The 27,202-nt window shown below is 54.4% G+C and overlaps 3 protein-coding genes across 6 annotated transcripts in view; 2 read left to right on the top strand and 1 right to left on the bottom strand.

The window, feature by feature from the left end:
• Positions 1 to 10,610, top strand: part of EWSR1 (EWS RNA binding protein 1) — a 30,824-nt gene extending 20,214 nt beyond the window's left edge. For all 4 annotated transcript variants that reach the window (XM_004766497.3, XM_004766498.3, XM_004766499.3 and 1 more), the window contains 6 exons: positions 6,964 to 7,093; positions 8,177 to 8,299; positions 8,789 to 8,951; positions 9,401 to 9,498; positions 9,781 to 10,033; positions 10,189 to 10,610. In XM_004766497.3, the coding sequence (XP_004766554.1) occupies positions 6,964 to 7,093; positions 8,177 to 8,299; positions 8,789 to 8,951; positions 9,401 to 9,498; positions 9,781 to 10,033; positions 10,189 to 10,228 (807 nt within the window). In that variant the 3' untranslated portion in view covers positions 10,229 to 10,610. The remainder of the gene's footprint in view (positions 1 to 6,963; positions 7,094 to 8,176; positions 8,300 to 8,788; positions 8,952 to 9,400; positions 9,499 to 9,780; positions 10,034 to 10,188) is intronic.
• Positions 10,611 to 17,111: 6,501 nt separating this feature from the next.
• On the top strand, positions 17,112 to 22,607 carry GAS2L1 (growth arrest specific 2 like 1). The gene is made up of 6 exons (XM_004766488.3): positions 17,112 to 17,267; positions 18,026 to 18,876; positions 20,167 to 20,274; positions 20,377 to 20,473; positions 20,570 to 20,741; positions 21,275 to 22,607. Exons 2-6 carry the CDS (start codon positions 18,244 to 18,246, stop codon positions 22,308 to 22,310), a joined length of 2,046 nt encoding a protein of 681 aa, XP_004766545.1. The 5' UTR covers positions 17,112 to 17,267; positions 18,026 to 18,243; the 3' UTR covers positions 22,311 to 22,607.
• A 122-nt stretch (positions 22,608 to 22,729) lies between these two features.
• On the bottom strand, positions 22,730 to 26,009 carry RASL10A (RAS like family 10 member A). The gene is made up of 3 exons (XM_004766487.3): positions 24,874 to 26,009; positions 23,665 to 23,789; positions 22,730 to 23,392 (listed from the first exon to the last, which is right to left on the bottom strand). The coding sequence occupies exons 1-3, from the start codon at positions 25,090 to 25,092 to the stop codon at positions 23,125 to 23,127; spliced, it is 612 nt and encodes a 203-aa protein (XP_004766544.1). The 5' UTR covers positions 25,093 to 26,009; the 3' UTR covers positions 22,730 to 23,124.
• Positions 26,010 to 27,202: the final 1,193 nt, after the last annotated feature.

Genomic DNA, 27,202 nt, shown 5'->3' on the forward strand with positions numbered 1-27,202 from the left:
GCGCCTGGGTAGCTCAGTTGGTAAAGTGTCTGCCTTCAGTTCAGGTCATGGTCCCAGGGTCCTGGGATCGAGTCCCGCATCAGGCTCTCTGCTCAGCATGGAGTCTCCTTCTTCCTCTCCCTTTTGCTCTTCTGCCTGCTTATGCTCGCTCTTTGTTCTCTCTCAAATAAATTTTTTTTAAGATTTTATTTATTTATTTGACAGATCACAAGTAGGCAGAGAGGCAGGCAGAGAGAGAGGGAAGCAGACTCCCTGCGGGGCAGAGAGCCCGATGTGGGGCTTGATCCCAGGACCCTGGGCCAAAGGCAGAGGCTTTAACCCACTGAGCCACCCAAGCACCCCTCAAATATTTTTAAAAAAAACGAAAAATGAAGGTTGCTTTAAAAAAACAATTCCATCGTTTATCATTGTCGGCTTATTATAAGAATACTTACAGTGGGGGGGCGCCTGGGTGGCTCCATGGGTTAAGCCGCTGCTTTCGGCTCAGGTCATGATCTCGGGGTCCTGGGATCGAGTCCCGCATCGGGCTCTCTGCTCAGCGGGGAGCCTGCTTCCTCCTCTCTTTCTTTCTGCCTGCCTCTCTGCCTACTTGTGATCTCTCTCTGTCAAATAAATAAATAAAATCTTTTAAAAAAAAAAAAAAAGAATACTTACAGTGGGGGCTCCTGGGTGGCTCAGTGGGCTGAAGCCTCTGCCTTCTGCTCAGGTCATGATCCCGGGGTCCTGGGATCGAGCCCCATGTCCAGCTTCCTGCTTGGTGGGGAGCCTGCTTCCCTTCCTCTCTCTCTCTGCCTGCTTGTGATCTGTGTCTGTCAAATGAATAAATAAAATCTTTAAAAATATATATATACTTACACGGACACTTTTTTGTGAAGTACAGATTACAACAAACGGGTTTTGTTTTAAGATTTTATTTATATACTTGACAGAGATCATAAGTAGGCAGAGAGGCAGACAGAGGGGTGGCAGGGGAAGCAGGCTCCCTGCCGAGCAGAGAGCCCGACGCGGGGCTCGATCCCAGGACCCCGGGATCGTGACCTGAGCCGAAGGCAGAGGCTTTAACCCACTGAGCCATCCAGGTGCCCCTTGGAGAATGTTTATTAAACACTACTATGAGGGACTGCTATTCTGGGAATATACTAGGAGTGAACAGGTATGAACTGTTGTAGTTCATGTACAGTGGGAAACTTGGGTTCTTATTAGGATAACTAAGAGAAACTGAGCTCTTGGGAAGGGGGATCAGGGGTCCTCAGGTCATTTATAAGTACATCACGAGTAACTCATATATTCTGTAATAGACTTTTGGGTTATTTCTAAGTTTGTGGTGTGGAGCCTGTGCTGCAGTGAATACTCTTGTACAACGTCTCCTGGGGCACAGGACAGTAGTGTGTCTAGTGTGTGTACAGTTGGTTCTTTCCTTCTTCTTCTTCTTTTTTTTTTTTTTTTACAGCAATAAAGGGAACACAAGTAGGGTGAGTGGAAGAGGAGGAAGCAGGTCAGAGCAGGGAGCCCAGTGTGGGGCTCAGTCCTAAGACCCTAGGATCATGTCCTGAGCTGAAGGCAGACACTTAGTCAACTGAGCCACCCAGGCCCCACTGTACAGTTGGTTCTTGTTATTTGCAGTAGTTCTGTCAAGTCACTACAAAGACTGAATTAATGGATGCAAATATGTGCAGGTACATACACATATCTCACATTATAACCCTAAATTTTAAAAACAACTTCCTCTGTATATCTGTTTTCTCTTACAAAGAGAAAATGAGGTTCTGAAGTGTCCGGTGATTTGCCTGAGTTGACATACACATTCATCCACCCCCAGGGCCAGAACTTCTTGCACCACTGTCCTGTCCCCACAGTCTCTATCCCCTGGTCATCTCTAGAGGAAGCTGGACTGAGGGGTGGGGGAAGTATATGTCATTTTAACTCCACTGGACCAGGTGCATCAGACAACTTAAATGTTTGGCACTCTGTACATGTCCATGAGTATACAAGCATTGATTCTGAAGTTACAAATTTTAATGAGTTAGGCAGATTTGCAGATACTGAATTCACAAATAATGAGGATCAACTGTACCCAGTATAGAATTGCTGGTTCTAAAGCTGTGTGCATGTTCGATTTCCTAAGCTGGTAGTATGGCTGAGCAACTTAGTGGATGCCACTAGCATTCCTGAGACCGCATTCACCACATCTTCACTGCTGCTGGGAATCACCTGAAATTTTATCTTAATGCCAGTCTGCTGGAGGAAAATGGAAATGTGGTGGGGGGTTTTGTTCATAAGATTTCATTTATTTGACCAAGAACATGAGCACTACAAAGGGGAGGGGCAAAGGGAGAGGGACAAGCATACTGCTGCTGAGCATGGAGCCCCATGCAATACTCCCATCTCCTGATCCTGATATCGTGACCTGAGCTTAACTGACTGAGCCACCCACATGCCCAGGAAATGTCATTTTAATTTCCTTTTTCCCTAGTTCCTGATGATGATTGGTATTTTTTGGTTTTTTTGTCGTTGTTGCTTTAACTTTTTAATTTAGATTGAGTTAGACTGAATTAATGGATGCAAATGTGTGCAGGTACATACACATATCTCACAACATCATTAGTTTTAGATGTAGCATTCAATAATTTATAAGTTGCACCCAGTGCTCAACACATCACGTGTCCTCCTTAATGCCTGTCACCCTACTACTAATGTTCTAGTTGCAAGCTGCCTTCTGTGAAATGCCTGTTAGTCTTGTAATTGTTCTTCATTGAGTTGTCATTTCTTGTTTTACATAATAGTTCCTTAAAGTATTTTAGGGGCACCTGGGTGGCTTAGTCAGTTAAGTGTCTGCCTTCAACTTAGGTCATGATCCCAGGGTCCTGGGATCAAGCCCCACATCAGGCTCCCTGCTCAGCAGGAAGCCTGTTTCCCCCTCTCCCACTTCCCTTTGCTTGTGTTCCCTCTCTCGCTATGTCTGTCAAATAGTAAAATCTTTTTTAAAACTTTTTTTTTTAAGATTTTATTTTAGGGGGCACCTGGGTGGTTCAGCGGGTTTTAAACCTCTGCTTTCAGCTCAGATCATGATCTCAGGGTCCTGGGATCGAGCCCTGCATCGGGCTCTCTGCTCAGGGAGGAGCCTGCTTCCCCTTCTCTCTCTCTCTGCCCGCTTCTCTGCCTACTTGTGATCTCTGCTTGTCAAAGAGATAAATAAAATCTTTAAAAAAAAAAAAAAGGACTTTATTTTATAAAGAACTTCTTTTAAATTTAATCTAATTTTCTTTTTGAGAGAGAGCAGGGGGTAGGGGCAGAGGATGAAGGAGAGAATCCCAAGCAGGCTGCACACTCAGTGCAGGGCGCAATGCTGGCTTTGATCTCAGAACCCTGAGATCATTACCTGAGCCAAAATTAAGAGTCAGATGCAGATGCTCAACCATCTGAGCTGCTCCTACATAGAGTTCCTTATAGTTCCTGAAGGCTGGTCCTTCGCTAATACTGCCAATGTATTCTTTTGAAGAATAGAAGAAGCTGTTAATATCATTGAGCTTACCAGCCTTTTCCTTACTGGTTTGTGTCTTTCTGTTTGTAAGACCTTCTGTTCCAACAACATTTATTGAAAGATCAATCATTTCCTTGACGGTATATATCTGTCACATAAAGTTCCATCCGTACTGGATCTATTACATTTTTTCTTTTCTTTAAGATTTTATTTCATTTGACAGAACAAGCAGGGGGAGCAGCAGAGGGAGAGAAAGCAGCAGGCTCACTGCTGAAGAGGGAGGCCAATGCAGGGCTTGATCTCAGGACTCTGGAATCATGGCCTGGGCTGAAGGCAGATACTCAACTGACTGAGCAACCGACGCATAACTCCCCACCCTTTTTCTAAGATTTTATTTGTTTGTTTGTTTGTTTGGGAGGGAGGCCTGGATCTATTTCTGATGTCTTTTGTACTTTAATTTGTATGGTCCGGCACTAATAGTGCAGTGCAGCTTTTTTTTTTTTTTTTTTTTTTTTTTAGATTTTATTTATTTATTTGACAGGCAGAGATCACAAGTAGGCAGAGAGGCCGGCAGAGAGAGAGAGAGGGGAGAAGCAGGCTCCCTGCCAAGCAGAGAGCCCATGTGGGGCTCCATCCCAGGACCCTGGGATCATGACCTGAGCCAAAGGCAGAGGCTTTAACCCACTGAGCCACCCAGGCACCCCTAGCGCAGCTATTTTTATGCTAAGTATTGATATCTATAGTAAAGCAGATTCTTCTGTTTTGTCCTTTCCCCTCAGGAATGCTTTGCTATTTACTCCTGGCTCTTCTATATGCATTTAGAATTCCACTTACAAAGTTCTTTAAAAACCCCAACTTAGGGGCACCTGGGTGGCTCAGTGCGTTAAGCCTCTGCTTCGGGCTCTACTCATCGGGAGGCCTGCTTTCTCCTCTCTCTCTCTCTGCCTACTTGTGATCTCTCGTTCTGTCAAATAAATTTAAAAAAAAAAAAAGAAAAGAAAGAAAAAACCGGGCACCTGGGTGGCTCAGTGGGTTAAGCCACTGCCTTCGGCTCAGGTCATGATCTCAGGGTCCTGGGATCGAGTCCCGCATCGGGCTTTCTGCTCAGCAGGGAGCTTGCTTCCCTCTCTCTCTCTGCCTTCCTCTCCATCTACTTGTGATCTCTCTCTGTCAAATAAATAAATAAAATCTTAAAAAAAAAAAAAAAAACCAACTGAGTATTTATTAAATCTGTAAGGTAGTTTGAGGAGAATTGACATTTTTATAATAGTAGTTTTTTCCATGAATATCATATGCCCATTTACTTAGGTTTTTACTAAAGACCATCTCCTTATAGTTTTTTCAAGTCTTTTATTAGTTTTGTTTTTGGGTGTTTTTGTTTCCTTTTTTTAAGATTTTATCTGGGGTGCCTGGGTGGCTAAGTTGGTTAAGTAACTGCCTTGGGCTCAGGTCATGATCTAGAGTCCTGGGATTGAGTCCTGCATCAGGGCTCCCTGATCAGCAGGGAGTCTGCTTCTCCCTCTGACCCCCCTCCCCTTTCTCTTTCTCTCTCTAAGTCTTAGAAAAAGAGTTTATCTTTATGAATTGGGGGTGAGCAGGAGCTGGGGGGAGAGGCAAAGGGAGAGAGAAGCAGGCTGAGCAGGGAATGGTACGTGGGCCTCAATACCAGGACCCCAAAATCATGACCTGAGCTAAAGGCAGATACATAACTTCCCGAGCCATCCAGCTGTTTTAGTTTAATTTTTTAGATTTTTTTCAGTTGTTAACTATGGTCTTTTTCAAATGAGATTTTTCTTTTCTTTTTTTTTTTTTTTTTTTAAATTTATTTGACAGACAAAGATCACAAGTAGGCAGAGAGGCAGGCAGAGAGAGAGGAAGGAAAGCAGGCTCCTCTGCGGAGCAGGGAGCCCGATGCGGGGCTCGATCCCAGGACCCTGGGATCATGACCTGAGCCGAAAGCAGAGGCTTTTAACCCACTGAGCCACCCAGGCGCCCCAAATGAGATTTTTCAAGTGAGATTTATATAGAAAGAGATTTGGTTTGGGTAGAGCTTATGAGTTGCATAATGAAGATCTCTCTCTCTACTTGTGATGTTATATGATACGTTGTTTATGCAGGTATGTGGGGGTTTTCCTAGTTAAGAAAAGAGCCTATACTGTTAGTTTTGTAAAATAAAGGAGTTTTGGTGTGGGTTTTTGTTTTGTTTTGTTTTGTTTTGTTTTGTTTGAAGATTTTATTTATTTATTTGACAGAGATCACAAGTAGGCAGGGAGGCAAGCAGAGAGAGAGAAAAGGAGGAAGCAGGCTTCCTGCTGAGCAGAGAGCCTGATGTAGGGCTCAATCCCAGGACCTTGGGATCATGACCCAAGCCAAAGACAGAGGCTTTAACCCACTGAGCCACCCAGGCGCCCCATAGAGGAGATTTTAAAAATACATAGCCCCATCATTCATACTGCTATTTTGCCTATTTTTTTCAATCTCTATATGTCATTTATAAAAACGTAGGTGTTAATACGTGTCTTATAAATGTTAGCTTTCTTTAAAAAAAAAAATTGGCCTATAAATCACTACTCTCAGGTGTCTCTAGGTGTTATATAAACAAACATGTATAGGGACGCCTGGGTGGCTCAGTTGGTTAAGCGGCTGCCTTCGGCTCAGGTCATGATCCCAGCGTCCTGGGATCAAGTCCCACATCGGGCTCCTTGCTTGGCAGGGAGCCTGCTTCTCCTTCTCCCTCTGCCTCTGCCTGCCACTCTGTCTGCCTGTGCTTGCTCTCGCTTCTCTCTCTATGGCAAATAAATAAATAAAATCTTTTAAAAAAAAAAATGTATAGATTAGGCTTTGATCATAGGCACTTTAAATGCAGAAAACAGATGAAACCATATTCTTCTATACTGTTTTGCTCCTGAATTCAAGCAAGTTACGTCTGATGTTCGGCTGCAAAGCTAATGAGTAGTGTGTTCTACCTCTGGAGGAAAAATTGGCTGTTTTAGACTTAAGAATGCTTCTAGCACACTCACAACCCTGTATCAGTACTTACTGATTTAAGGGTGATTTTTACTTTATGCGAGACATGGATTGTGTGCTGGCATCAAAGCCTGACTGCCTCTTAAAATGTGGCCGTTGTCACTGGGTGCCTGTTAGTGAGGGCACAGAACATGTTGGGTCAGGTACAAGGGCACCAGGAGATGACAACTAGGGAAGCAATGGGAAGCACGCTGTTCACTTACATACTTTGGAACTTTAGGTCTGTTTTGGTTTTCATGACACCTACACCTAAGAGGAAAAAATCACACGTATATTTGTTGTGGCAATTTAGGAAATAATGCCACTACTTGGAGATAAACGGACATCCTACTGTGAATGTGTATCTGGAAAATTACTGCTTTCGACACTTTTGACAATTCAAGGAACTTCTCTGAATTTCTCCCAAAAAGCAGTGTGTTTCTGGTCACAGCCTAACTCTGCTATTTTATGCCTAGATGAACAAGAGAACCGGACAACCCATGATTCATATCTACTTGGACAAGGAAACAGGAAAGCCCAAAGGTGACGCTACAGTGTCCTATGAAGACCCACCAACTGCCAAGGCCGCTGTGGAGTGGTTTGATGGTAGGAGCCCTAGAGTCAACAGGGGGCGCTCACTGGCCTTCTTAACTCACTTAAGTTCTTAACTTCACATCCTGGGGCACATGAAGGCTCTTGTAGCACATGCTGCCCTTGTCAACCGCAGGTGAAACAAGGGTCTTGCTGGCTGGTGTTTGTCATTCTATTAGAATAGCATTCTCAGAAGTGGTTTTGGAGATGGAACAGATGCACATAGCAGAAAGGAGGAACCTGAGAGCCAAAGGAGCAGGAAGACCCTCTCTCTGTACTGGGGAAGCACAGTACTGTACTGGCTGGCTGTTAGGCAGCACTGGGCCTGGCTCGCTTCTGCAATGGGAGAGCCCTGTTGCTGGCTCTGGATTAGGAGATCCCTTATTTTGAGTCATGATTACAGATCCACCTTAAAATTGTAAATGCTTCTCTAAGCACAAGTATCAGAAGGTACAGATCACCCCCAAAAAAATCCAGTATACATTTGAGTTTTTTTGTTTTTTTTTTTTTTTAAGATTTTATTTATTTATTTGACAGAGAGAAATCACAAGTAGATGGAGAGGCAGGCAGAGAGAAGAGAGAGGGAAGCAGGCTCCCTGCTGAGCAGAGAGCCCGATGTGGGACTCGATCCCAGGACCCTGAGATCATGACCTGAGCCGAAGGCAGCGGCTTAACCCACTGAGCCACCCAGGCGCCCCATATATCCGTATTTGGCCTTGGCATTGATTCCAGAAATTCAGTGCAGACAAAACCAACTTGAAAATGTCATTGGACAGGTCCTGGCTCTCATCTCTTGGCCACTTTATACTCTTGTCCCTACTTCTCATCCTTTGTGGGGCAAGGGTGCCATGCACTCGGCCTTCCCCTGGCTTACTCCCCCCCCCCCCCCCAGGGAGTTTTGACGTATCTTGAAAATGTTTTGTGGCCTTCGCAAAGATCGAGAAGGTTGTGGGTGGGGCACATGCTCTATGGGGTTGGGGGGTGTTGAGGGTGACGGTGTGGTGGAGCTGGGGAACGAGGAGTTACCCAGCCTTGCCCAGTCCCTCGAGGGAAGAGTTGTAGATGGGGAGTAATTGGTGTTCTGTTCTCTGGTTCCAGGGAAAGATTTTCAAGGGAGCAAACTTAAGGTGTCTCTTGCTCGGAAGAAGCCTCCAATGAACAGCCTGCGGGGTGGCATGCCGCCCCGTGAGGGCAGAGGGATGCCGCCGCCCCTCCGTGCAGGTGTTTACCACACACCCTCCCCGGGCCACTGCTCTGTTGCTCTGTGGTTTTTTACACTTGTCTTCGAGAAACTTGATTTCCAGAGTATAGACAGGCCCCTTAGAAATACTAAAAAGTCCATGTAGAATCAATACTGAACCGCTAAAGGCTGACAGTTAAAAGTCAGGAATGAAAGGAAGAGAAGAACAGGGATTTCTTGCTTAAGGGGGGCTGGAATGCCTGGCAACCACTCTGCCTTGCGGTCATCAGGTGCCGTTTATTTATTCTGCTTTGGGTCTTTCTGCATGAGAATGCCTTTCCCTCACAGGTTGTGGGAGCTAGCTAAAGTGATATGCACAGAAGGCTCAAAGCTGGGTCCTTGGGCCTGCAGAAAAGTCTGAGGCAAATGAAGGGACAGTGACAGCTGTGATCTGTGTGAATTCCCTTAAAAGATGTCCCCTGCAGCAAATCTGGTGCTGTGCAGAAGTGACTGGTTCTTTCCTATTGCAGGTCCAGGGGGCCCAGGAGGTCCTGGGGGCCCCATGGGTCGCATGGGAGGCCGTGGAGGAGACAGAGGTGGCTTTCCCCCAAGAGGGCCCCGGGGTTCTCGAGGGAACCCATCCGGAGGAGGAAATGTCCAGCACCGAGCTGGAGACTGGCAGTGCCCCAATCCGTATGTACTTCTCTTGACAAATTGATACCCTGTGCTCGTGAAGTCACCCTGTGTCCCACCCATTCCCATTCTGGAGAGGAGGACAGTTGGATTCTCTGTCTCGAGTTGTATTAGGGATAACTTTCACCTGATTGCTCGGTCGTGGGGTGGGTGGGTGGCCAAATCAGTCCATCTTCAGAGCCTTCTGAAGGAAGTCATGGTTCTGCTGGACTCCTGAGGTCCCCGTGTACATGGTTGTGCAAACATTTTCTGGATCATACACCGGTCTTTGGGATTTGTTGCTGTCTGAGGCTGTGGCTCTAAGGCCTTTTCTGTCAGCAGATCTCTCAGTGGTGTTTGACCAGGCTCCAGTGTTCGTGCTGGTGGATACGGTGTGTGCCTGCTCACGTTTGCTTTGCTTCACGGCTTTCGTTCGTTAGTGATTTCTGTTGTGATAAAATTTTATGCAGGGGTTGTGGAAACCAGAACTTTGCCTGGAGAACAGAATGCAACCAGTGTAAGGCCCCGAAGCCTGAAGGCTTCCTTCCACCACCCTTTCCACCTCCTGGTAAGTACAAGTTTGGGGAGCATCCCCTCAGCATCTTGGTTCCAAACCTCATGTGTTACCGTGATGGGCTCACAGCTAGGTTGGGGGTCTCCAGAAGTGTAGTCTTGGAGCTGGAGCCCCTGAGGCTCCAGCGTCCCTTCTGAAGTGCCCCGGACCCTCAGACCTAGTAAAGCATCTGGTCTTTGCTCTGGGAGAAGGCGGCAGATCTGAGCAGCCTCTGAGGCACATCCATAGCAGCCCCCGTCCTCCCTGTCCTGCTGTTGATCTGTCCTCCTTCTCCAGGCGGTGACCGTGGCAGAGGTGGCCCTGGTGGAATGCGGGGCGGAAGAGGCGGCCTCATGGACCGCGGTGGTCCCGGTGGGATGTTCAGAGGTGGCCGTGGTGGAGACAGAGGGGGCTTCCGTGGTGGCCGGGGCATGGACCGAGGCGGTTTTGGTGGAGGAAGACGGGGTGGCCCCGGCGGACCCCCTGGACCTTTGATGGAACAGATGGGAGGAAGAAGAGGCGGGCGCGGAGGACCTGGAAAAATGGATAAGTACGTGCTGGTGTGAACCAGCTGCGGGCTCCAGGGCGCGAGGAGGTGGCAGGCCCTCCCCGGCTGACCTGGAACAGGCTGGGCTCCGCTGGGAGGTGGCGGGACGCACCCTCTCCTTTCCCCCTTTTCACCCCTCACCCCTTTTGGACTTACAGAGGCGAGCACCGTCAGGAACGCAGAGACCGGCCCTACTAGACGCAGAGACCCCGCAGAGCTGCATTGACTACCAGATTTATTTTTTAAACCAGAAAATGTTTTAAATTTATAATTCCATATTTATAATGTTGGCCACAACATTATGATTATTCCTTGTCTGTACTTTAGTATTTTTCACCATTTGTGAAGAAACATTAAAACAAGTTAAATGGTAGTGTGCCGAGTTTTTTTTTTTCCTTCTTTTAAAGATGGTTGTTTAACTAAGACTAAATAATGGGAACCCCTTGTGAGCATGCTCAGTATCATTGTGGAGAACCAAGAGGGCCTCTAACTGTAACAATGTTCATGGTTGTGATGTTTTTTGTTTTTTTGTTTTTTTGTTTTTTTTTTAAATAAAATTCCAAATGTTTATAAACAGTCATCCTTCTCGGCCTCTGTTGCGCAGTCGCTGCAAGTCGTGGAGTGGGCCCTGAGCTGCCACGTAACTGTTCCTTCCGGGTCAGGATGGCACCATGTCGGGTGTGGTGCTGCTAGCAAGGAAACGGGGGTTGCGGTGTCCCCCCTCACCATGGGGATATCCAGCCCAGGTCCAGCTCATTTGCCGGGAGTAGCTTTGTGTAATGCCCCACACCGTGGGTAACTGTGGCTTCTAGGCCACTGTTGGGCTGTCGTGGGTGTTCCGAGTCAGGCTCCACAGGCTTCAGAACGAAGTCTGCTTCAGTGACCACTAATGGGAACTGTTTTCACTTCCCACTCCGTGATGTGACATTTTCTTGATGTTCTAGGGTCAGCATTTGTGAACGTGGTTGAATAGAGGCCACTGTTCAGCCATCCCTGGCTGCCTTGTGTGAGGTCAGAAGCCAGGGCTTTTCTCATGAGCGTGTTTCTGAAATAATGGAGAAGATGAGAAGAGCCTCAGACCCTAAAACATCTGGGCCTTTTTCATCAGTCTTGCCTTTTCCTGGATTTGTGTGAAGACTCTTTAGGTCCGGGCCAGTAGATTTAAGGGTGATTCCCAGCATCCAGTTTGAGGCCCCACCATGCCTTCCTGGGAAGAGAGGTTTTCCAAGTAAGCAACTATATGTAACCCAGTCTGCAAATAAGTCCGTTGATGACCAGATGCTCAGGAAGAAATGCAGGCCTTAACATACCCCATCAGCAAAGACCAGCTAGGGCAGGGCTGCACACACAGTTCTGAATGGCAGCCAGGGACAGGGAAATCAGTTATTGGCAGCTAGGACACCTAGCTCGGAAGTGGAGAGGTTCAAGCTGTGGGGGGAGTCCCATGGAACTGCTGCCTCCTAAAGTCGCAGCCACAGCTCTCAGCATAACTTGATACTAGGCCGTATTTCAAAAGTCCACATGTATGAAATTGTATCTTATTCTGGCTTTTCAAAGCTTAAAGAATGATAAAAAGTTGGGACGCCTGGGTGGCTCAGTTGGTTAGGCGGCTGCTTTGAGCGCAGGTCACGATCCCAGCGTCCTGGGATTGAGTCCTGCATCGGGCTCCGTGCTCCGTAGAGAGCCTGCTGCTCCCTCTGCCACTCTGTCTGCCTGTGCTCGCTCTCTCTCTCTGACAAATAAAATCTTCTAAAAAAAAATGATAAAAAGTGAAACCAGCTAGTGTCTGAAGATTAAAGGAGAGATGGTCACCTTTGCCAGAGGACGGCACAAGAAGAATTTGGAGTAACGATTTCTTCTCCATCCCCTGGTCCACGAGAGCAAGGCCTTGGGAAGGCTCCGAGGAGCCCGTGTACCCCTCCCTGCTCACAGCCACCCTGCTGTCCGTAGGGTTTGCTCGCTACTCGCCTCTATTCCTGAGGCAGACCAGGACAGGTCCTGGGCACTATCCCAGCCCTCCTCAGCAAATGTGTGACATCTCTGTGGCTTCGTCTTTTACACTGACAAGTCCTTTCTCAAGAACAGGCATTGCTTTCCCACCTTCAGGAAACCCTTCATCAGCCCCTCTAGATACCAAGCCATTTGTCAGTCTTCTTTTGCTTTTACAATAGTTCTCAAAGTCCCCAGTTACTGTGTTGCCAAATCAGTGGTCCCTCCTGGGCCCTCTGGTGGCTACTGCACCCCCTCCCTGACCTCGAAAGGTAGGAAGGCCTCCTCTGACCCTCAGTGCCTGGCTGACATCCTCCTAAATACCAGCTCCTTTCCAGGGGCTGACGGGCTTGCAGAAGGGCTAGAGCCGGCGCCTTCCTCCAGCCCAACTCAGCAAATGGGGGACGCCTGGAGCCTCACCATCGTCCTGGCCTCTGTTCTCTCGTGTTGCCCCAGCCCCCGACCCAACCCAGCGGGCTCTCATCAAAACCCTGTACAGACAAAAAAAAAAAAAAAAAAAAAACCCTGTACAGTGTTAAGTCACCAGCACCTCCCACCTCTCCTCTGCTGCCCCGCGTGGGGCTCCCCGCTTCCCTTGACCCCTCCAGCCCTTGCCTCACAAAGCCCAAGTAACTTCTAGACGCTTCTCTTACAACTCGCCAAGGCCTTCCAGCACACTCACCATGATCTACGAGTATCATGTGACCTCAGCTGCCCCACTCAGCCTTGGTGGCTGGACTCTGGCCACACAGGCCAGTGCTGTTCCTCCAAGGGGCCCAGGAGGCTCCCACCTCAGCCTTGGCAGGCATCGGAGTGTCAGAGCCCAGGTGCACACCCTGAGGCCCAAATCTAACCACAACATCCCTGGGCTCTTGTGTGGTGCCAAGCACCACCTCGCCACACTGACTTCCCGAGAAGTCTTTGAGGTAGGAGTCCACCCCTCTGTCCTGGATGAGGCGGTGGAACTGGCCAGTGGAGGCTGAGGCATCCGGGCCTGTGCTCCCTGCACGCAGGTGTCCCGTGTCTGAGAAGCTGGGAGCTCTGCAGCTCTGGGTAGGGATCAGCCACCACCCAGCCCACAGCCCATGCTAAGGGATGACAAGGCGGCCCTCTGTGGGAGCCACGGCACAACCTTCACACGTGGCCAGCATTACCTACCCCCTGCCTGGAACTTGAGGCTGCCCCAGAGTGGCTCTCGGCCCTGCCTCAAGAGGGGATTGTCACCAGCACTAAATAGTCCTGCGAGAGGCGTTTATGTCAGAAGGAATGATTCCTCTCAGCCAAAAGAAATGTATGGACCACACTGGCCTCGGAGGACCTCAGGCAGCCTGAGTTCCAAGCTCTGTCTCAAAGGGTTGCACAAAGTTGCTTAGTGCCCGTGGAGCTGGAGGAGGAGGAAAAGCAAGGGTGCGACCAGCAGGAGCAGGACAGGAAGCAGGGAGAAGTCGGAGAAGTCCTGCTTACGTTCCACACCCTGCTCCAAACTCTCCGGAGCTCTTGGTGGAGCACACTCAGAATAAACATTTCCATCTCAGCCTCACAGCCCCGCAAGGCTACACTCCACAGTTACGGGCAAAAGGTTGAGGAGTCAGTCTGGAGATGGGTCTATGCCCCGCACACACAGACCGCAACGAGTGGCTCACCTGCCCCGTGGGAAGGAGCGTGGGGCTCCAAGGTTGTGGCAGCTGTGGGGCCAAGGACAGGACAGTGACCGAGGCAAGTGGCTGATGCAACTGGGAGCCAAGCACCCAGACACCAGGACCTCAGGGCGAGTGGCTGGCTCTGGAGCTGACCTTTCCTGTCCCACGCAGACGGAGCTGCCGGCCACAGTGCAAGCAATGAGCAGTGTAACAGGCAGATTGGAAAGCGGGCCCTCTTGGGCTTTCTGGCCCTGATTTTGCTCCTGGAGGGTACAGGAGGGAGCTCAGGGAAGCTTAGGGTCCCATAGCTGGAGCAGGAACAAGCAGCTGTCGTGGTTGGACCCACATGGGAACATAGGAGCCTAAAGCCCCCCATGGGTCACTTGCTCAATCAGGGCTCAGCTCACGAGCTCAGTCTAACCTGGAGAGCTTGGAGGGGACCCAACCAGCACCTGAGCTGCCCAGCCCCAGAGCTGAATCCCACAAGGGAGGGCTTTACCTGAAGACTCCATGGCCGTCATCTGACCTCCATTGCAACCAAGGCCAAGCATGCAGTTCTCTGGCACCCAGCAGTGGAGGCAAGAAATCTAGCCACGTGTCCACTGGCCATGGGCAAGACCATGAGCGCATTAGAGGCACACCTTCTGTATACCAGGGTGGCCCCTGGGGTCTGTGGGAATGGGTTCAAAACAACTGTAGCCCAAACCTCCTGTCCCTCCAGCAGTTTCTATGACTTCCCTTGGTCCTGCAAGGAACAGAACAGGTCACCACACAACAAAAGGGGTCAAAGCTGAGGCCCTCCACGGCCTGGGCCAAGAGTCTAGCTATGCCAGTCAGCCCTACACCTGCCACCTGTCCTATAATCAGAATGTTGGAGTCTGTGCTCTAGAGTGGGCATCTGTGATGGCAGGTCACAGCTGGGGGGATGGGAGATAGGGAGCAGCAAGCCCCCACCCCCTTATCCCCACTTCCTCAGAGGAATAGTAGACATCTGTCCTGAATGCTAACTAATGATACCATTTTCACAACACTATGATGTGACTACTACTGTTGTCCCATTTTACACATAGTACAACTGAGGCTCAGAGAGCTTAACCATCTCACCCAAAAACCAAGACCAGGGCCTGGGTTCAATCTGGCCTCTCTTATGTCTAGAACCCTGTTGTTCAGCAAGGTAGACATAAGCAGGAATTAATTCCTGCACAGCTGCTGACCACACTACATCCCTTGCCCTCTCTTGGCCTCAGTGTCCCCACGTGGTAAAATGAGAACACATAAAATCATCACATCTCCTAAGATTATTTTGAGGAAAAAAAAAAAGATGATTTTGAGGACTAAATTACTTAGTTTCCACACTTCGCTCTTTCCCCCATCTCCAGCAGCCCTCTCTCCCCAAGTATCAGCAGTCCCAGATCTGGGAGACATTCTTGACTCTGTCCACACATTCATACCCAATTCACCAGCATATCCCATCAGCTCTGCCCTCAGATACAGCTCTGCTCCATCCCTGCACAGCAACCACAGGGAACCTGTTAAGACCTAAGTCAGGTCACACCCCTCCCCTGCAATAAATCCCTCCATGACTCCCATGTCCCTCCAAAGAGGCATGGCCCACAAAGCCCTACTTGCTCTGCTCCCAATATCTCTGTTTTCATCCCACTCTCCATCTCAGCCTCAGAGGCCTTATTCTTTCTTGAACACACCAACCACCTGCCCACCTCAGGGCCTTTACACTGGCTGTCCCCTCTGTATGAAACACTCTGCTTCTAGCCATCTACACTGTTCCTTCCCTTAGGTTCTTTCCTGAACACTGATTTAAAACTGCAGCCCTGGGGTGCCTGCAGGCTCAGTGTGTTAAGCCTCTGCCTTCAGCTCAGGTCATGATCTCAGGGTCCTGGGATTGAGCCTGCTTCCTCCTCTCTCTCTGTCTGCCTCTCTGCCAGCCTGTGACCTCTGTCTGTCAAAAACAAACAAACAAACAAAAAAACAAAAAAACCCCTGCAGCCTCATTCCACCCCACACTCCCAGGCCCTCAGTTGGTTCCATTGCTCTCTCTTCCCTGGTGCCTCATCCCTGTTTCAGTCCTAGGGCTGCCTTCCTACCACACTGTGAACCCCGATAGCTGGCTCGGTCTGCCTCCCACCTTTTGCTCTTAGTTCCCAGTGCCAGAAGAGACCCAGCACACAGTAGTCGCCACTTAAGTGTCAGCCATTACTGTTACTAGTTACCCCCCCTTCCTCACTCTTTGTGGGTAGGGGTGCTGAAGGAGACGGTAGATTAGAACCTGTACCACTTGGATATCTAAGACACTAGGCTGTTTGCCCACTGAGTCATGAGGACTCGGTGGGATGATGTATGTGATCAGCCTGGCACCACAAGGTCTAGCACACAGTAGGTACTCCACAAATGCCCCTGACACTTGAATGAGGATACTCCCATAATAGCCATGTTCAAACCCCAGACTCCACCAGCTGCTCTCTTGAGCTCCAGTTTAGGCAAAAGAAAGTGTCTCATAGAGGTGACTTGACTGGTTTAGGTCAAGGGCACAGAGCAAGCCTGGTGCACAGTAGGAGCTTTATGAAAGCTCTGAGACTTGGCTATGGGTGGTGGTGCCTCCCCCCAGGCTGGCCCCGCCCCGCCAGCGGGGCTGCAGCCCAGCCAGGCCTGGCCTCCCCACCCAGCCAGCAGCAGGGGGCAGGATTTCCCGCAGGTCCCAGCCGGGGCCCTCCTCTGCAGTTTGAAAAGAAACCAGCAGCGATTAACCCTCTGGAGCCAAACCGCCCCAGGCCACTTCATATCCTCCTTTCCTCTTAATTCTGTGCCTGACCTGGGCAGCCACAGGTGCTTAGGGATGGGTCTCTCGCCGAAGGGCAGGGGCCAAGGTGTGAGATCCCTAGGCCTTAGCCCCCTGCCTACTCCTCTGGGCCTGTGTCTTTATCAGAGAAACGGGTTCCCCCAACCTCAAGGTTAAAAATGAGTATTCAGTAAGGAGTGGCACGACGGGTGGGCAGAACAGGCTATCTTCCCCCTCCACGAGGCCCGCCCTGCTGGTAGGAAGCTCACACCCGAGTCACACTGGCTTCATTTATCTTAACTAGGATGGTTCCCTCCAGGCGGAGGTGACTTTGCAGCCCCGGTCCCTATCGCTTCCTGAGTTCGTCTTGAGAACAGGCCGTGCGGTCCTCCCGAGGAGGCAGCTATCCAGGGATGGAGTGCAGTTAAAATCGCCCAAACCTCCCCACAGGAGACCAAGCAGTTTTGAAAGGTACGGTAGGGACTAGGCTGATCTGGGACAGGACGTCCGGGCTGGTGGGGGCGCCCGGGGGCCCTGATCCCGCCCCCACCCCAGTCAGGAGACTCCAGCTCCTCCCTCCGTCCCCCTAGCCAGCCCGGGAATAGCGCTGCCCCTTTAAGAGCGCGCGGCCCCGCCCGCCCCCTCGGGCCGGATCCGAATTCCAGGGAGGCGGGGCGGAGACGGCGGGCGGGCGGGTGCGGAGGCCTCAGCCGCGGGACCGGATCGCTGTGGCTCGGGCGGCGCCTCCCTGCGGCGGCCCGGCCCCGCTCGGCCCCGCCGGGGCGATGCTCCCCGAGGCCGCAGGATGAGCCAGGTGAGCGCGGGGACCCCCAGTACCCCCTGCCTGGCGCGCACTCACGGGGACCTGGCAGCCGCGGCCTCCGTTCCCCGGGGCTGTGTGACCTTGGGCGGCCCCGCACCCTCTCTGGGCCGAAGCCCGAAGGCCAGCGGGGCTGTCGGAGGCTCCTCCGAGTCCTGGCCGGCACGGACCCGGCCTGCGGCGCTAAGGAGGCTCGCAGGAGGAGGCGGGGCCTGTCTCCGGCCCCCGGGCTGCCCATGGCGCTTGGGAGCATAAGCGCCCGCTCAGGTCGGCCTGGCTTTGCCACCCACTGCTCTGCGACCTTGAGCGAGCCCTTACCCTCTCTGCACCTCAGTTTCCTCATCTGTAAAATGGAGATAAAATCACTGACACTCAGCCCTGGGCAGGGGCATTGCGGTTACTGTTACTGCTGTTACGTCGTTGTTATAATGAGAGTCGTTAGGGAAGGAGAGCTGTGGGAGTACCTGGGACCTTCCCAGAGGTGGGGGGCCGGGTACCAGCCCTCAGTGATGGAGCTAATCATTCCTGCGGTTGGGACCTGAATTCCTGGACTGTCCTGCCTGTCCATTGTGGGCCCACGCCTGTGGGCTGCATCTTTAGGGCTCTGCTTTTCACCTACCTTGTGGGGCAATAAGGATGCGTGGGGACCTGCGAGGGAGGGAGGATTCAGTCAAGTATCCTGTTACCCACCTCCCAGAGGGAAATAGCAAACACTTTCAATACTAAGTCATTCATAGAAATTATCTCATTAGGTCCTGCAAGGAGGGTGCTATTACTGTACCCATTTCACAGACGAAGAAACCGAGGTACAGTGAAGTTTCTCACAGCCAGCTCACAAAACCAAGCATCTGGCCTGAGATGACAGGCGAGTTACAGGTGGTCAGCGGCTTAGTCTGTACCGAGGGCTTCCTGGGTCCTCACAGCAGCCCTGTATCCCTGCCCACCCATCGTGACTCTGCTGGCCCCGGACATGGCAGACCCGGTGGCGGGCATCGCGGGCTCAGCAGCCAAGAGCGTGCGGCCGTACCGCTCGAGTGAGGCCTACGTGGAGGCCATGAAGGAGGACCTGGCCGAGTGGCTCAACGCCTTGTATGGCCTGGGTCTGCCCAGTGGTGGCGATGGCTTCCTGACGGGGCTGGCCACGGGCACCACCCTGTGCCAACATGCCAATGCTGTCACCGATGCGGCTCGCGCTTTGGCTGTTGCCCGCCCAGCCCGCGGGGTGGCCTTCCAGGCACACAGTGTGGTGCCCGGCTCTTTCATGGCCCGCGACAATGTAGCCACGTTCATCGGCTGGTGCCGAACAGAGCTGGGTGTGCCTGAAGTGCTCATGTTTGAGACAGAGGACCTGGTGCTTCGGAAGAATGAGAAGAGCGTTGTGCTGTGCCTGCTGGAGGTGGCACGGCGTGGGGCCCGCCTTGGCCTGCTCGCCCCTCGCCTTGTGCAGTTTGAACAGGAGATTGAGCAGGAGCTCCGTGCTGCCCCCCCGGCCCCCCACACTCGCACAGCCGAGGAGGACGCCCCCGAAACGGCCACCACAGCAGGGGCTCCCACCCGCGGGCCCCGCATGACACCCAGCGACCTGCGCAACCTTGATGAGCTGGTGAGTCTGCCCGTGAGGGTGCACGTCCCCTCCGCAGGACAGCCTGCCCCATGGGGTAGTGCACACGTTGAGCATCAACTATATACCTGGCCCCAAGGAGCGGGCACAGCCGCTTGGAGGGAGAAGTGCTTGCTTGATGAGGTCGCATGGCCCTGCTGGGTTGTGGATGAAATCTGAGCTCCACTGTGTGATCTCCACTTCAAGGGCTCCCCGTCCACCAGAGAAGGCTGTATACCCCTCATCCAGGGGCTGTGTGATTTGACCGCTTCTGTATGTACTTCAGGACTAGACACTTAGATCCACATCACAGAGCTCGAGGTTGAGTGGGTGCCTGTGATGCTTGGCTCTGAGGGAGGTGCCCGGCACACAGTAGGCTCACTGAGGGCCTAGGGAAGCTTCCCAGGGCTCTACAGCCCCCCTGCCAACCCCCCGTGGCCCTGCGCACATCACTGGTGGAGAAGCCAAGCCCAGAGCTACTGTTAGAAAAACATGGGGAGCTGCCAGACTGTACCCCCAGCTCCCTCCTGCTTATCTCAGGACCTAGGTATCCCTAACGCCCCCGCAGCCTGGCCAAGAGTGTCCTTCTTATCAGAAGGTTAGGACTATGCTGTGCCTTACCCCTGAGGGGGTTAGCCGGATGGCCTTGGGCAGAGGCTGCCAACCCCAGTCCTGTCTTGGGCCAGGGTCACCAGAAGCTCCACCTGCTCATTTCCTCTGGCCCCATTGTTGGCTGGGAGGTGGGCCGCCCACATAGCCAGCCTGGCAGCTCCTGACCTGGGCTGGAGCAGGAGGGGTGCAAATGTGTGCTTGCTGGGCATGTGGCCTAGGTGTACATGTTGGGGTGTGTGTGTGTGTCTTACATGTCTGTGGCACTGATGTGGCGTGGGTTCCCTGCACTCATGTCCCATGGTCCTCCTTCTCCAATGGACCCAGTCTCCCTGTGGGGCCTCAGCCTCTCTCTGTGAAGTAGGTGAAGGGGGAGTGAGGACGGCTCCCAGGACAGCCCCAGGCTCAGGGGCTGGAGGGAGGCGCCACACTGGGGTCCCACGCCCTGGCCTGACCACAGGGCCACCATCCTTTCCTGATCAGCTTCCTGACCTCCAACAGCCAAAGGGGAAGGGCAGTTGGTGAAAGGTCAAGTGTAGAGCCTGCACCCAAGTCTGGAGCCACACCATCCATGCCCCCTTTCTCCGGAAGGACCTGCTTCCTCCTGACCCTGGAGCTGCTGACATCAGGCCCCAGGAGGAGGGACTGAATCCCTGACCTCCCGCTTCTCCTCTCTGGCCTCAGGTGAGGGAGATCTTGGGCTACTGCACCTGTCCAGACCAGTTTCCCATGATCAAAGTCTCGGAGGGCAAGTACCGCGTGGGAGACTCCAGTCTCCTCATCTTCGTGCGGGTAAGAGCCTGGGGCTGCCCTGCAGGCAGCAGCCTAAGGTGGGCTGTCACACCCCCCACCCCCACTGACAGGTCGTGACCTGCCCACACTGGGCTCCCACAGGTGCTGAGGAGCCACGTGATGGTGCGCGTGGGTGGCGGCTGGGACACTCTGGAGCACTATCTGGACAAGCATGACCCTTGCCGCTGCTCGTCCTCGGGTCAGTGCCTGCGGCGGGGCCATACGGGGGATGCGTAGGCTGGGCTCTGTCTGTGGCACTGCCCTTCACAGGCCACCTGTTGTCTCACCCCCGCAGCCCACCGCCCACCCCAGCCCAGGGCTCGCACCTTCTCCCCACAGAGGGTGTCGCCCACCCCCAGCCCGCGGGCTGGCAGCCCAGTGCCTGGGGGTGAGCGCCGGAGCTCCCGGCCAGAAGTGATGCCCATTAGCCTACGGGCCTCAAAGGAGGGAATGGAGACCACCCTCAGGTGAGAGGCAGGGGGACATGGGGGTGAGGGGTCGGGGGGTTGGGGGTGTCTGCCGTGGCTGGATGACAAAGGAGCCTGTGCTCCAGGGTGACTCACACCCTGGGAAAAGTTCCCGTGGGTGGGGGCAGGCCTGGCTTCCTATCTCCATGGCAACCTAAGCAACTGAACAACACAGCTGGGGCAGGCCCTGGGGGCTGGGCGGCAGCCAGTCCTACCCGCTTCCCTCTGGCCTGCCCAGGAAGCCGGAGGCCTGGGGAGGGGGAACTCGGAACCTGGCTTCTTCCGCTGCCTTGGGTGGGGGGTGGCCCTGGCTGCCGGAAGCTGCTTGGAGTCCCTCACTTCTCTCTGGAAGTCCCCAAGAGGACTGAAGCCCTTGACAGCCACCCCACCCACCACCACCACCACCACCACAGGTGTCTTCCCCACCCCCAACCACTTGGCTGCTTGTCCTTTCCTCTCTGGGCCCTTCTGCATGCCAGTACTGTCGTCTCTGTATGCCCCATCTCTCGATGTCTCTTGTTCCGCTGCCCCAGGGCCCGGGACCAGCTGCCCCCCCATCCCCGCTCCCGCCGCTACTCCGGGGACAGTGACTCCTCAGCGTCCTCAGCCCAGAGTGGCCCCCTTGGTGTCCGCAGTGAAGACTCAGGCACTGGCTCCCGGAAGGAGCGACCCAGCCGGCGGCTGACCACGGGCACCCCATCCTCCCCGAGACGGCCTCCTCCCCCGCGCAGCCAGTCCAGAGACCGACTGGATCGGGGGCGGCCCCGTGGGGCCCCAGGAGGCCGGGGAGCCCCGCTGTCAGCCGCCAGCCCTGCCCGGCGGGCCCGGAGCCAGAGCCGGGAGGAGCAGACCATGCTGCTGGTGCGCAGGGACCGAGATGGGCAGCACTCATGGGTGCCCCGGGGCAGGGTCAGTGGGGGCTCAGGCAGGAGCAGCCCCCAGACTCCCCGGGCTCGCAGCCCTGCAGCGCCCCGGCCTCTCCGGGTCTCCAACCCCAGTCCAGAGTTGGGCGCCACACCGGCCAGTGTCTTCCGCACCCCCCTACAGCTGGACCCGAAGCAGGAGCAGCAACTGTTCAGGCGCTTGGAAGAGGAGTTCCTGGCCAATGCCCGAGCCCTTGAGGCTGCTGCTGGCGGGACCCCCGCCGGACCAGCCTCTGACCCAGCTCGGGCCCCAGACCCTCCAGCTCCTGACTCGGCCTACTGTTCCTCCAGCTCCTCCTCTTCATCCCTCAGTGTCCTGGGTGGCAAGTGTGGCCAGCCCGGGGACTCTGGCCGGATGGCCAATGGGCTGCCCGGGCCCCGAGGCCCAGTCCTGTCCAGCTCTTCCGATGAAGGCAGCCCCTGCCCTGGTGTGGGGGGCCCACCAGATGCACCTGGGAGCCCCTTGGCTGGCCTGGAGCTCCCGAGGACCTGGGCACGGGGCCGGATGGACACACAGCCAGACCGAAAACCCTCACGCATCCCCACACCTCGGGGCCCTCGCCGCCCGTCTGGATCCACAGAGCCTGGGGCCTGGCATGCCCTGCACTCTGTGAGCCCAAGGGCAGAGCCGGATTCCTGGATGTGATGAACCAGCCCAGCTGCCCCCCAGGCCCCTACTCCTCATCCTATTCCTTTGTGGCCTTAACCCCTCTGCATCAGGGAGCCCCCCCCTCCACCCCTGCCTCTCGGGTACCAGACCTCATGGGACCAGACCCCTTGGGACCACATGGCACAATGGGACCTCTGTTGTACATTCCGGTTGGGGGATGAGCGTTGCTATTTAATTACTAATATTATTGATTGCCTTAGAGGAGGTCAGTGAGGACCCATCCTGCGGTCCTGTGGCCCTGCAGAGCCTGACAGTAAAGTATTGTTTCAGCCACATGTGTCTGCTTCTTGGGGTTGGCCTTGGGGCCATCACACCTTTCGGGGGACACTTCTTACATGTTGGGGTTCTGGTATTAGGTGAGAGCAACGACCTCTAAACTTAAGACCATGCAGCCCACCCAAGAAATGCAAGCTGCGCTTCCATCGTTTTCCCCTTTATTACCTCCTGAGAGGTGTGATTTTATAGTCTGTCCAGTGGAACCGCAGGAGCAACCTGAGCGCTTCCAATCAGATCCACAGCCAAGTCCCTTCTACCCAATGGGACTGTAACCCAATGAGGTCCCAGAAAAGATTGCTGGAGCCCAGTGTGGCTTGGGGGCCTGGCAGGGTCCAATGCAGCTCCCCAAAGTCCTGTTTCCCGAAGACTGAGTGGGAGGTTTCCTCGTCCAATCAGGGAGGAGACCTTGTCCTGTCCAATCCGAGAGAAGTTGGGCAATTTCGTCCAATCCGGGTAGCCGGTTGTTCCAATCAAACCACCCTCCCCCAACCTTCTGCGTCGACGTCCAGTTCAATCACATGAGGCTGCAGTGCGCTGGATGCAGCGCCCCCTGCAGGCGTAGGGCCGGGTGTGCAGGGCGTGCACGCACCAAAGCGCAACGCAGCAGCTCGCGGAAAAGACGCAGCACGTGCCAATTGTACTTGGCGGAGCACTCCAGGTAGCCGCAGCGCCAGCCCCTGCGCACCAGGGCGGCCAGGGCGCGCCGAGGCCCGAAGCGCAGCCGCTGCCTGTCCCGCTTGTTGCCTACCACGAGGATGGGAGCCTCGGGTGCGCCCGCCGGTCTGTGGGCCAGATGGGGACGAGGGCTAGTGTGCCGGACGCCCCACGCCGGAGACCCCTCCCTCCGCAGTGGGTATATACATTTCTGTGGCCAGAGACAGCCCCCCTCCCAAGGAAATACCAGACCCGAGTGGCCCAAAGACCGCATAGCTGGCAGACCAGAGACCCAGCCAGGACCAGGGAAGAACCCACCCATTACCCTTGGGCAAAGGCCCGGCCGGTCTGGCAAAAGCACCCCTCCTCCACCCATACACACCTGTGGCAGTATCCCCACCTGGTCTCCGAGATGCGTTGCCGTAGCGCCTTCACGTAATCAAAACTGTCCGGGCTGCAGATATCATAGACGAGCACGAAGGCGTCCGTGTCCTGCAAGCTCCAGTCCTTGGAGTCTGGCCACTCCTGGGGCAGGAGGCCGGAGTTTGCCAGAGACCCTTTCTCACTCTCCAACAGCCAGACCCTCTGAAGGGTCTTGATGCTAAACCCACAGTTCATCCTCAGGCCTCGGCCGTCCCCACCATCTCTCTCCAAGCTCCCTAGGCCTCCTGTCCTCACGGTTGCCAGGATAAAAATTTCTAACCCGTGTCTGAAGCCAGTCAGCTGCTTACCAGCCCTCCTTCGCTCTCGGCCTCCTCTCTGCCTACCCCCTAGCTTCCTCCTTCCAGCTTTTCAAAGCTCATCTCGGGGCTGGCCTCTTAGGCCCTCACTCCCTGTTTACCACAGCTGCCTTTAAGCCCCAGGCTCCGTGTTCCCCAGGCCCTCCGACACCATTGATGATGGGACAGCTGTACACATTCAGGGCGGGGGTGGGGTGGTGGGGGTGGGGGGTTGGGTTAAGCACATGCTGTCCTTTCCACCTGGCAGGCTTTTGACACTTCTTTTAATCAAAATTTCATTCATCCTTCCAGGATCAGCCCAAACGTCAGCGCCTCCAGGAAGCCCTGCTTAATTCTGTGTGCTCCTTCCTCTTCACCCCTCAGAGGCATCCAGCTCCAAGAATTCAAAATCTGCCCTGGGATTCGCACAAATTGCTAAACTCTTTGCTCCAAGGCACAGGAATAAAGGAGCAGAGAATAACCGCCCTAGAAAGTACACCTGTGTCTGGCCCCATCCTCTCCCCACTGAGAGTCTGCTTAATTCCCCAAGCATAAAATGCTCCCTGGCAGGGAGGCACGACCATGGTCTGCCATGCACTGATCCAGAACCACCCTCGGAGGCAGGCAAATAATACAGGCACTTTAGGCCAGTGAGAAAAACCCTCTTTTCAAAATCGCCGGGCCTGGGGCCTGATCTTGGATAGCAGCAGGCCATCAGGGAGAGACACACACACAAACCCCCCAGGACACGTTCATCCTTTAATCCATGAACACAGTTTGGCACCCCAGGGCTGTCAAGGCAGACATGCACGTGTGCACCAAGCACCCGCCACATATACACGCACGCTGTCACACGCCCCCGCCCGCGCCGCCCGTTCCCCAGTCGCTACCTCTGGACCCCCGGGGTTCTGACCCGGAGGAGCGCCGTCGCCGTCGCGGATGCTCAGGTCGTAGACCGCGCCGTCGAGCAGCACCGCGGGCCGGTAGAGGCGTGGCCCGTCCGTGGGCCGGTGGCGTTCCGGGTAATCACCGAACAGGAACTGACGGATGATGGCCGTCTTGCCCACGCCCGGGGCACCCAGCACAGCCACCCGCAGGCTGCCCCCCATGGCCCGCGCGCCCAGCCGCGCCCAGCGTTGTAAACCCTCATGGACCAGCGCAGCGCCGTGCGCCCCGCGTGCCCTGCCCGGTGCACCCTGGCCCCGCGCTCCTCATCGCCCCCCACGCCCCCGCCCCCGGAGCACCCTGGGCCAGGAGAGGCCGGGCCAGAGGACGGAGCGGGCGGCCGGAGGGCAGACAGCCGAGCAGGCCGACGGAGGACGAACGAGCAGCTCCGGCAGGTGCCGAAGCTCGGGAGAGAACAGACCCCGCGCGCGGTGCAGACACCGCCTCCGCCCCGCAGCTCGAGCTGGAGGCACCGCCGGCAGCGCGAGCACCGGGGTCGGACCTCCTGGCCGCGCGGGTCTCGCGGCGGGTCCCGCAGCGGGTCCGGGCGCGGGGACGGCGCTGCCTCTCGGTGCCTCAGTCCCGCTGTCCTTCGGTCGCTCCGGCGCCCTGAGTCGCCGCCCCAGCCAGCGGCGCGAGCGAGCGAGGGAGCGAGCGGGCGAGCGGAGCTTCCCGGAGGCGGCGATGAGGTAACCGCCGGCCCGCCCCTCCCCAGGTCCCCACTACCCGCCCGGGATGCTCCTCCCGGGAAGGGTCGCGGGAAGCCGGAGGGAGGGATCCAGCCCCCTCGGTGTCCCGCGCTTCTCTCACCCGCTCCAAAATAGAAGTCCCTTCTCGCCCACGCCCGCATCCGCTCTTCCAAACACCGCTCCCGCAAGCTGGCTCCAGACAAACCCAGCCCGCGGGAGTCGGGCCGCCCTGGTCTGATCTACAGCCCCAGCTGTGTGACCTTGGGCGAGTCTCCGCACTGCCGGGCCTCTGGGCTCTGCATCCATCAAACGCAGATACTTTGCTTGAAACCCTACTATGTGCTGGGCCCTTCACTAAGCTGTTGCTTAGTGATTACTGAATCTACAGCTTTATCCTGGTTATCTCCCTCTGAGAGAGAAAAACAGGCCCGGGAGGCGATCTTCCAAGGTGGTGGTGGGAGTGCCAGTGGGTGGCCCCTGACGGTCACATAGCCTGTGGTCTCCTCTGAGGAGCTCTCCCACTTTTGTCCTGCACACAGAGGTAAATGTCCAGCATGAAACAATATATCAGATGGCCCGCATCCAGGTAGGGCTGGACAGAGTTTGGTGAGCCCGCTACACACCAGGTCACAGTAGCTCTCAACAAGCATTCCTAATATTACTGCTCACCAGGACTGGAGAGGTGGGGAGAGGGGGAAATCTTACTTTAGGAGAGTAGGTTCTAGAACACATGGGATCCAGGAATTGTAGGAGCATAGTGTGGGAAGTGGAGGAGAGAGGGGAGCTTAACCCTGAAGTGAGGAGAGGCAGAGAAGCAGGTGATGGCAACAGAAGGTGCTTCTCCAGAGCACTGGTTGTATTTTCATCTTCCCACATTAGGTCAGGGAATTGGGTCTTCTTTCACTTTTCTCCTCAGCCATTAGGGAGCTCAGAGCTAGACTTGTGGCTAACCTCTGGAAGGTGTTCTGGGTCTTCAAGCCCAGTAAGTGGGGACTCCTGGCTTCATCTTCCTTTCCTGCCATGATCCTTTCCCTTCACCCAACTTCCCCTGTCACTTTGTAACATTTCAGACTTCTGGGTTTTGTAAGCTGCCTCAGTTCCTTTGGGGAACAAGGCTGAGCATAAATAAATTAAGCTCCTGTTCCCTTTTGGCATTCAGGAGGGTTCAGGGCTGACATCAGGACAGTCTTCCTTCAGGCCCTGGGTAGGGCCCACATTTCTGACTGAAGCACCCTCTCTTCTTGCTCCTTGGGAGCAAGACCACCCTTGGGAGCTAGTTCTGCATGTCCTTCCTCTGGAAAACCTTCCTTGCTTCACTTCCAGACAGAGTGCCTTCGCGGGCAAGGCTTCTTCAGAACCAGCAAACAGGGCTGTGTGTGTGTGGGCAGGAGGCATCTCTGGGTCCCAGTATGCTTTCTTGGTGCCTGGTTTGGGAATGATGGAGGACTCTCCTTTGCCCTAAAGTTCCTACAAGGTCCAGCAGACCGCACAGGGATGGCCCATTCCCTAGGAAACTCGAGCACCAGCACCCTTAGCAGCAGTCCCTGTTTAGGAAGGATACGCCCCAACCCATAGCCGCATGCTT

The sequence above is a fragment of the Mustela putorius genome, unplaced genomic scaffold (assembly GCF_011764305.1).
Source record: "Mustela putorius furo isolate JIRA1106 unplaced genomic scaffold, ASM1176430v1.1 tig00000578_pilon_pilon_pilon, whole genome shotgun sequence".
In the NCBI taxonomy this organism is placed as follows: Eukaryota; Metazoa; Chordata; class Mammalia; order Carnivora; family Mustelidae; genus Mustela; species Mustela putorius.